At 37.8% G+C, this 10374-nt stretch overlaps 1 protein-coding gene across 1 annotated transcript in view; it reads left to right on the top strand.

Annotated features, from left to right (window-relative positions):
- CCNL1 (cyclin L1) overlaps positions 1-9998 on the top strand; it is a 10644-nt gene extending 646 nt beyond the window's left edge. The window contains exons 2-7 of the mRNA XM_045297465.1: positions 35-109; positions 630-739; positions 6899-7019; positions 8161-8225; positions 8464-8477; positions 9905-9998. Coding sequence (XP_045153400.1) covers positions 35-109; positions 630-739; positions 6899-7019; positions 8161-8225; positions 8464-8477; positions 9905-9915 — 396 coding nt within the window. The 3' untranslated portion in view covers positions 9916-9998. The remainder of the gene's footprint in view (positions 1-34; positions 110-629; positions 740-6898; positions 7020-8160; positions 8226-8463; positions 8478-9904) is intronic.
- The last annotated feature ends 376 nt before the right edge of the window (positions 9999-10374 follow it).

Genomic DNA, 10374 nt, shown 5'->3' with positions numbered 1-10374 from the left:
TGACCCCTGCGCTCCGTTCTCTTGTCGTCTGCAGGTGGCGATGGCAACGGGGCAGGTGTTGTTTCATCGTTTTTTCTACTCCAAGTCTTTCGTCAAGCACAGCTTCGAGGTGAGCGCGGCCCGTGGAGAGGGGATTGCTTCCTTCGGGAGCGGGAAAGGGGGAGGCGGGGAGCTAGTGGGAGGGAGTGGTTGGTTCAGGCCTTTTGTACCTAGCAGTCCGGGGCCCGGCAGGAAGTGGGGGGCCTTTGCCGTGTACTTTGAAAACGCCCAGGATTCTGACTCCAGACGCTTCCTCAGTCAACCGAGGTTTACGGTTTTCAAGTAAATGCAACACAGACTTTTGAGATCGAGTGGAACTCTGGATCCAGCGCCAGGAGTTTGAGCAATTTTTAAAAGCTTAGGACGTTGAGCAATGAAGCGAACTGGTACTCTGGGACCTAGGCATAGCATGATGGCTTTATTTCGCCAAAGTTTGCCCCGAGTGTGCCCTAGGGTTTCGAAATCAAAATAGGTTGGTTACACTTCCGGGAGGCGCTGTTCTCTTTGCCAACTACACTTGATGGTTCAGAAGTTGTAGCAGTTGTTTTCATGGACTCACGGTGTTTGCCCTTTTTTGGTGGTTGTTTCAGATTGTTGCCATGGCCTGTATCAATCTTGCATCAAAAATCGAAGAAGCACCTAGAAGAATAAGAGATGTGATTAATGTATTTCATCATCTCCGCCAGTTAAGAGGAAAAAGGTAAGAATGGCATTATTGGACATAGTGTCTCCTGCTACTTCTGCACTGTGCACCACCAGTCATCAAGTCAAAACATTCTTTCCTCTCTAGCTAATAAGGACGCAAAGGGAAGCCGACTTTAGGTGTTAGCATTTACTAATTTGGGAAAAGTATAATGAACTCGTTTTCTGAAGGTTGAGTTTGAGTTGTGATTGCCGTGAAAGCCAGTCCTGTGGCTTAAGATTAAACAAGAAAAGGAAGGGGGATGCATTGGGTCCCAGTGTGAGTGTCTTTTCTTTTTGTGAGTTCTCCCTCCCTCACCCACCCCCACCCCCTTCCCCTGGAGCACTGAAAGCTGGAAGCTTAAACAAGACACTTCCAGTGGAGGCTGTGACCGATTTGCGTGTAGATTGTTTCCCTATCTGAAGTCCCAGTTAATTATGTACCAATTGAGGTTGGCTTTTGTTAGAATACTTCTCAGCATTGAACTCGAGTAGTGCTGGATCTGAAAGGACTGCAGGGTGATAAAGTCTGACGTTTGGAATCAAGGGGATTAAACAGGTATTTTGTATTGGGTCAGATCGGTTGTCGTGGGTTAGAAAAGTCACTCACGCAAAGGGTTCAATTGAATTTAGGTAAGCTTGTTTGTCAGAGATAGAAACAGTATTGCAGGTGTGTTGTGACTATGTATTCATACGATGGGGTGCCATTTAAGTTTCCATTGTGCAGTTGCAGGTGATTCTGGTCCGTCCTCCAGAAGGATCTACTTGGCCTAGATCAGTTGTGCTTCCTTTCTAAGGAATTGTGATGTTAGACAAATTTATACTGAGTTTGGAAAGAAGGAGGTGGGAAAACGAGAGTTAAGCTGTATTGGGAGTTGGGTGTTGGCTAGTGTTACATATCATTGACACTTATTATTGGCTGAATTCACTTTAAAGAGAATAGTAATGAAATTGTTCAGCAACTAAATGTTAAGATAGCCATAAGATGATTTCATCTAATCAAAAAGCCTAAAGGATTACTATTCAGATTTTTCACAGTAGTGGGGTTTTTTCCCCTTCCTGGTTTTCTTAATTTTCCTTCTACCACATCTTATTTCTGGTTCTAACTTTATTCAGTGAGAGTACATATACACATACTTGTAGCTTTTTGTTGAGAAAACCCAGGAAAATGGGAAGATTTCAAATTGGTATATTGTATGGGCTGAGCTTATATTTGTATTTAGAGATCTAGCTATATATAATTTTTCGGGTTGTTTAAAACAAAACAACACACTCTGGTAATACAGAAGGAGCTATATATTTTTAGCCAAAGGATTCTGTTTGCTTAAAGGAAATAATTTTCTGGCGGTATTCTTTGAACAATTGGCCTAACTATGATGTAATTACACACAGTGATTAATTTCTTTGAACTTTTTCTGTGAAACTTAGTCTTCCTTCGTTAGTTAGGTCTTCCTAACTATAAAAACTTTGGAACTTAAAATGTCCCATCTAACTGTTGTGTCTGATGCCACAGTGCCTTTGGGGTTTGTTTTGATTTTGGCATTACAGAGACATTTATTTTGTCTCAATCTTAGAAGTGTGATTATAACAATGAAATTTAAAAGTTAATTGCATGGAAGACTCTTTTAAGCAGGATGTAAAAGTGTTTCTATGCATTTACAAGTTTACTCAGACATATAAGCTGTATATGTTATTAACTTCAACTCTTTTTTCCCTTGCAACCGACTATACAGCGACCAGCTACATTTACCAAAGCCTGGGTGATGTGGAGTGGTACATAGAGATGAAGCTGTCGTCATGGCAACAGTGAGTGAAGTATCGAAAATCCCCAAGGAGAAGCCAGTGTTCTGAGAATTAGGTCACTGGAATCGGGGACTAACAGGTTGGCCACTGGTGAACCATTTAGAAAAACTCCTGTTTCTTGTTACAAGCTTTTGTCTTTGCTGTCCAAGTTATTCGAACCATAGTATAGTGTTTTTGTGTAGATTAATGTTACTAGAAAGTACTTGTAATGCTGTATTTTAATTAGGCAGAGGTGCAGTTTATTTTCATCTAGTTTATGTGTAACTTTGAATGGTATTGTTACCCTGATAATGAAGAAGTCTTCTTCTATGTAGCATTAGACTGCCAGTCCTACCTGCACATTAGCGTGACTAGGGGGGCTGTAAGATCTAACACCAATGCCAGGTTACTTTGACTCCTCACCCATCCCTCCTGCCCCCTTCCACTTCTTGTTTGAGCCTTTATAAAGGGGGAAGAATACATTCAGTAGTTGGGAAGGAGGCTAATAATGTTCTAAGAAAATTTAAGTTTTCTCTAATTTGAAGGAGCCACACATTGACACTTTGAGCCTTGGGAGAGTGCTGCGAAATTCAAACACTGGCTCGTTACTGATATTTTCCAACATGAATTTGACCTGAATCTTAATCAACCTTTAAAGATGAGTATTACTTCCATTGAAGTGAGCGTTGTAAGTTTTAAATATATTTTAGACTTTTAAAATTGAGCCTGCGGTCTATCGACTTTGCCTCTTGTCTGAGTTGGCATTAACTTAACTACTGGTAAACTGTTTATGGAGAACTTTAAAAAATTTCACTGTACTTGTACCGCATGGGTGGTGCTAATCCTGTTCAGATCTCTACTCATGCCCACTCCCCCTTTTGAATTAAATTTCAATTGTAAGTAATCTTGCTAAAGGAAAAATAGCTACTCTGAGAAGCAAGGTACACAAGCTGTCAAAAAGTAAGTGTCCTATTAAAACTAAAATGTGGAAGTTGTTTTTTTGTTACATATTTACCTAAATATTTGACAGTAACGTAATTAAAGGAGGGGAGGTAAAGAGGCAGGACTGAGTGGGTGGGTGGGTATTGATAGTGAAAACTATTTCTTTGAATTAATGGTTTTACAGGAGAGATTTTAAAACAATCTTTAGGGTAGGTACTTTGACAGGTTTGTACAAAACTTATCTGATTGAGGGGGCAGAAATTAAAACAATCTTTAGGGTAGGTACTTTGACAGGTTTGTACGAAACTCATCTGATTGAGGGGGCAGAAATTAAAACAATCTTTAGGGTAGGTACTTTGACAGGTTTGTACGAAACTCATCTGATTGAGGGGGCAGAAATTCTAGCTAGTTTAATTCTATTTAGTATGCGTAGTGCCATGAGTACTAATTTGTGCTTTCCAATTGCAATAAAGAGCTTGCTTACCTTTTCTCAGAGTCTTTGTTTAACAGAAACACGTATATTTTTCCTTGGTACAAAATCAGTACTGTTAAAGGTAGTTGTAAATTATGCAAGTCCATTTAACCTTCCTTCATGAGCGCAGTGAAACTCAAAGTTAACTTTCCTGCAAGTTAGAACAAGCCTAAACAAAAATGAGTGTATTTGTTGAGTTATAGAAAATAACAAGTTTCGTTTGCCTCACTTTTGGTTCTTGTGAGATTTTCGTAAACTTATAAAGGAATTTACAGAATATGATTCATATGGATAATAATGATATAAGCAGAATTGCTTAGTTCTTGTCTGATATGGGACCAGGTTATAGTCCATAATTTTAAAAACCTTCAGCTGGTTTATAACTGAAAGAACAAATGAATCCCTACTATTTGAGAGCAATTCTTAGAGGTGAAGTTGATATCTACCCATTTAGAAGGGAAAAGTAAGACAACTTTTATAAAATGTATACTTGTGACATTTCATTTTTATTTGGGATTCCGATGCTATAGTTACACACACACCCCACCCCCACCCCCCCGGTGCAGAAGGTAAGCGTTAGGTGGCACAATTGTGACATAGGTGGTATTCTGTTTCCTATTACCAGTACAGTTGAAGGCCATAAGTAATAATTGGTCATCAATATATCCCCACCCTGCTAAGTTTGCTATAACCATACCTGAGAATTATTTTTAAACTTCTAAGATTCAAAAAGCAACTATTACAGTTTTCTGCCCTGATTAAGATGATTCTTTGTATCTCTATAGTAGAAAGCGCACAACTGTAATACTGAGTCAGTCTGACTCATAGTAACTGTAGGACAGAGGACTAGTCCCAGGGGGTTACAAGATTGTATCTATTAGAGTAGAAATCCTCACTTATCCTGGTGGTTTTGGACTGATAGCCTTGCCATTAGCAGCCAGTGCATAACCCATGGCCCCTTTGGCACTTAGAAAACTAAAGAAAAATGTACTTACTTTAACTGGATTCTGAATAATGGGGACCCTATAGTGACCAAATAATGGGACAAGGTAGAACTTGCCCTGTGGGTTTCCAAAATTGTGACTCTCTGAAGAGAATAGAAAGTCTCATGTTTCTCTGAAGCAGCCTGTGGTTTCAAACTCCTGCTCTTTAGTTAGTCCAACATGTAACCACCACACCACCAGGGGCCCTATGGGTAGACCGCCCGTCTAAACTGGTGCTCTCCCACCTCACATCTTATATGGTGTAATTAATTAGCTATGATATGAAGGGAACTGAAGGCAAGACCATTTTTCAGCTATAAGTAATAGATACTTGTCAAGTCAACTGTGGCAACTTCAGTTTTGCTGAATGTATTTTAATAAGTCATTATTTTGAAACAATTTAGTAAACAGCCCTGTCTTATATTTTAACTGAGTGAAAAGGGTAGGGAAGCTGTTAGTTTTTTGTTTTATTATTTTGCACTTAATGCAGGTGCCATTGATTGCTTTTTAGCCTTCAAGTATGTTTTTCAAATGTCTGCCTGCTTATTTCTGGATTTAGGTGGCATGTTGAAATGAGATAAAGCTTGTGTATCTTGTCTTGTAGAAAAAGGAATGTTAGACTCTGCCATGTAGAGTAAACTTCTAATAGACATTGGCTAAGAGAAATCCGAATGTGGAAGAAGATATTTAAACGTTCTACCCATTTACTTAGCATATTATGAAGAATGCCTTTGATATGCTGGACCTGATAACAGTGGGCAGGCACTTTGACTGCTGAGGTCCTTTTGAACCACCCCCAACCACCCCCCCTCACCCCCAGCTGCTCCATGTGAGACAGATGTGGTGATCACTTTTGTAAAGATTTTGGAAACCCCATGGGGTTCTGTTTTGTCCTATGGAGTTGCTTTGAGGGGTGTGTGGTGTGTTGGTCTGTGTGACGCTAAAAAAGGGTATGGGTAAATTAAATTATGGATTTCAAAGCATGAATACTCACTTTTAACAGTGAGTATACCTAAATGGAAACGTGCAGGAAGAAAATCCATTTTAATAAGACTTAAAATTATCTTTTACCCTAAGTTTAAGTCTTTTAGCTTTGTTTTTTTGAGAAACAACAAAAACCCCACTGAAACAGAACACCGCTAGAGGCCAGGCATCAATTGAGCAAGGCTTGTTCTGTAGCATTGACCCACTGATGTGTGTAGTCTGAATCATTGAAATTGCCATAGAGACCGTAAGTGTGTTCTAATTTATTGCTTAATAGCTGTGCCTCTGGCAGCTCTAACCACATGACATGATGATGTAACTGACTAAATTAAGGCCTGGTGTGTTTTTTTGTTTCACAGGTAACTGAGCTGTGCGTCATTTCATATTTGCTTTGGTAATTGAGAAAAATCTTTAGAAATGTTCTTAATTTATTTTAAATAGAAAATTTTAATAGAAGTAACAATTTGCCCACCTTGGTGAGTCTTTAAAAGAACTTATTTTCCTCCAATATTTACTTGGACCATAAACCAGCCAAGAGAGGATATTTTATAGAATGAGTAAAATCATTTTAATCTATTGAATTATTTGTAGTACCATAACTTTATTAAAGAACCACTATTGTCTATGGGGAAAGGCTTGCTAACTATTGAGACTACTGAGGTTGTGCTAATTGTACATAAGTCAAGTTGTCCCCTAAGTTAATATGTACACATAAACACACCCTTCAAGCCTAGTTGTTATGAAATCTATGTAAATAGTCCTAGTGTGTTGAGTGATCAAGACTTTCCCATTAGTGTTCTGTTAGCTCCTGTAGAAACTTAATCTAAATGTTTACCTTTATTTATTTAATTAGCATAACTTGGACAGCACAAGATTAATGCTTTAACTTGTTTGCAGGAGTTTAAAAAGCTGGTTTCTGTTGCCAATAGTTGGTTGGAAGGGAAAATGGAGCTGCCACACATAAAAATTTTTGGATGTGCAAAACAGTTTTGATTTTATTTCTTACAAACTATAGGACTCCAAGCCCTCTGATTCTTGATCAGAACTACATAAACACCAAAAATCAAGTTATCAAAGCAGAAAGGAGGGTGCTAAAGGAGTTGGGATTTTGTGTTCATGTCAAGCATCCCCATAAGGTGAGTTACAGAGTACAGAGGTGACATTCGTAAGTATTAGGGTTTCTCTTAAAAGTTTCTTTTGAGTGGTTCTATATTTTAGTTACAAAGTTAATGTTTGTTTTTTTAAAACTCTTTGGGGTGTTGTAATTAATTAAATGGGGGTTAAAAAAAAAGACATAGGCTCAAATGTTAACCTTCACTCTATATAATTTGGGGGTTTTTTCCCCTCTTGTCAGTCGTTCCTACCCCCCAAAATAGGGGTAGTGCAATTCTGTCTTCCAAGTAATAGATAATGTCTATAAAAGCACCCAGAAAACTGTAGTCAGTAAATGCTCAGTATGGCTGCTCACTCAGCGGTGACTTTGGTGGGAAGGTGGCTCTGGCAGTAGCTCTTGCTGTCATGAGATCATTGTAAACAAGCTCAGTGCTTAAAACAGTGGGTGCTTTTTGAACTGAGAGAGAAACTTGCTTCTGCCATGGCAGATGCTCCTTAGTTTCTACAGCTTTAGTGTGGGAATAGTGATGCTACAGTAGGTCCAGAAAGATCTGGTCTACGCTTACGTTAAGCTTACGTAGTTTAGTGTGCTGTGTCGCTACAAAGATGTAGTTGACTGTTTATTGTAACGTCCACATTGGATGTTAATTTGTATCATACCAATTGTGTAACTTGGCTTTGAGGATATTTGGACCAGAATGTACCTTGAGTGCTGGGTAAATGAACCAGAAAGTCATTGGTTCAGCTCTACCAGCCACTATGGGAGAAAGATGAGGCTGTCAGCCCCTATCTAGGGTCACTGAATTAGAATCTACTTGCTGGCAGTGGGTTGTTTGACTTTAATGTGCATGAAACATCTAGCACCGGGCTGGGTACATACTAAAGTGTTCATCGCTTAGCTATTTGATACTTTAATTGATTAATATTCATTTTGTTCTGTACAATTTTAGAACATACTTATAAACAATTTTGTGAAATCTGGTAACCAACTTAAACCACATGGATTGAATCTCTGGTACAATTTAGCTTGTGTAATCTTTTTAATATCTATATAGCTTAAGAAAGAATAAAAGCTTGTAACTGATATTTTTAATTATTTTATTCACTGAATTCTGATCTAGAAGAATCACCAAAAAGCTAAATGGCCTTTTTTTCCCCCTTCAGATCATTGTTGTGTATTTACAAGTCTTAGAGTGTGAGCGTAATCAAACCCTGGTTCAAACTGCCTGGTAAGTGGCTTTTTACAGTTCTTTCCTAGCCAGGAAAACAGAAGCAGAAATAAAGTAAGTTTCATTTTCTCTTTCCAAAATAAGATGTTTGTTTTGGGGCTTTTTGTTTTGTTTTTGTTTGTTTTTTACCAAAAGGTAAATAATGCTTATTTCTGCTTCCTGTTTTCTTGGCTTGACTTATTACTTTGAATGGAGAACTCAATTTAACTTTGTTCTTTTTTCTACTCTTTAATTAAAGGGTAGTCCATGATGGTAAGTCATAGAACTCTGCCCTCTGCACTTCAGCCCATGACCTCAGGATGGCCTGATTGGCTGCCCTGCTCTCCAGCCAATCCAGTGCAAGCTCTCATCCGAGATTCACTGAAGTGGTCCATATCCATCTGGCAGCATCTTCTAGTTCTCTCGGGGTGTCAAAAGGATTTGTATATTTGCTTCTAGAAGTAACTATTAAACATGCCTATGTATATAATGTATTCCTGTAACTATCAAAATGAGTAGTTCATTTTTGATAGATTTGTTGTCCAGCCATTATGAATTAAATGTCTTTGGGTTTTTTTAAGCTCAGGAGTTTGACGAGTTTTTGGTATGTGTAATATGTATTCTACCAAAAAAATTTTATAACAGCTTAAAATGATACATACTAGATGTTTTTCTAGCTGCTAGGCTATTTCTGGCAACATGAGCAGTAAGTATTTCAGTTTTAAAAGAGATGTTATTTAAATACTTTGGAACTTGCACTTTTGAGATGCAGATACTGTGATCTGGAGTGCTGGCTCATTTAAAATAGATGTTATCCAGCCACGAAGACAATGTTATAACACTGTTGATGGTGTGCAGGACTATGTTCTTGACTTTCAACCAGGTGTTTCTTTTATAACTACCATACTTCATGTGGACTTAGTAAATATTACAATTATTTTGCAAAGTCTTAAGTTAACAAGTGCATGACATTTTAAGTGTTCATAGTTAACCAGATTTTTGCAATTTTAATAAGTCTTAAAAGAAATAGTCCACTTACGCATTTTAACTTTGAAATGACTTGTAAAATATTTTAAGTACTTTGAGTGTTGCTAAAAGTCCAGCAGTTGAGTAACCAAAATAGTTTCACTTCTCTTTGTGCATATTACCAAAAAAAGGTATGTAAACGAGGCGTTTATGTACATTGTTGTTTACTTCCCGGCCTAGGTGGTTTGGGGGGCTTTTTTCCTTCTGTTAGCTTAGTTTCTTAATGTAAGTGTGAACCAGTGAGTGCTTTCTGAGAGTGCCTTTTTACCCTGTCGTGGCGCCTTGAATTTTCTGAAAGAACTTGGTGACACTGCTTTTCTTTGTGGATAAAGGAGAGATGGTCAATAATTAATGGCTTGAAGTATTGTTGGAGTGGTTTATCATTCCTTAACCATAGTTATATAAGAACTATCAAAGCGTTGTGTTACTTTAAAAATTGCATTCTGTTTGGCATAGTAATTTTTAAAAGACTTCGGTCATATATTGGAAAGTTTACAAATAGTTTTAATGTTAAAGCCTTTTCTCAATTGATTTTTGAATTATGCCTTTTTATGCTAGATTCGATGTGACTGTAAATATGAGGAGAAAAAAGAATACAGTAGATTGAGTCTCCAGTGTGTATAAGCTTCATTGTTGTGTTGACACATAAAGCTTATAGTTTAAATATTTTTCAGGAATTATATGAACGACAGTCTTCGAACCAATGTTTTTGTTCGATTTCAACCAGAGACCATAGCGTGTGCTTGCATCTACCTTGCAGCGAGAGCTCTTCAGGTACGTGTATGTGGTTGCTTTGTCCTTTAGGATAAAGCATGATAATTAGCAGTTTTGACAAGAATCAGTAAAAATTTCTTTTCAACCACCCTTTTCTCTGGTCTTAGATTCCACTGCCAACTCGTCCCCACTGGTTTCTTCTTTTTGGTACCACAGAAGAGGAGATCCAGGAAATCTGTATAGAAACTCTTAGGCTTTATACTAGAAAAAAGGTAGTTGTTTTATTTACCTGTGTTTTGTGGTAATAATCTTATTGCTAAAAATCTAAGCTTCTGTGAGATACTAACTTCATTTTCTTCCAAAAGCCAAACTACGAAATGCTAGAAAAAGAAGTGGAAAAGAGAAAAGTAGCTTTACAAGAAGCTAAATT

Source organism: Echinops telfairi, unplaced genomic scaffold (genome assembly GCF_000313985.2).
Source record: "Echinops telfairi isolate 266 unplaced genomic scaffold, ASM31398v2 ScPeMD7_7420;HRSCAF=8458, whole genome shotgun sequence".
Classification (NCBI taxonomy): Eukaryota; Metazoa; Chordata; class Mammalia; order Afrosoricida; family Tenrecidae; genus Echinops; species Echinops telfairi.
Note: the sequence above shows the minus strand (reverse complement) of the source record. Positions and strands in the feature narration are given on the sequence as shown.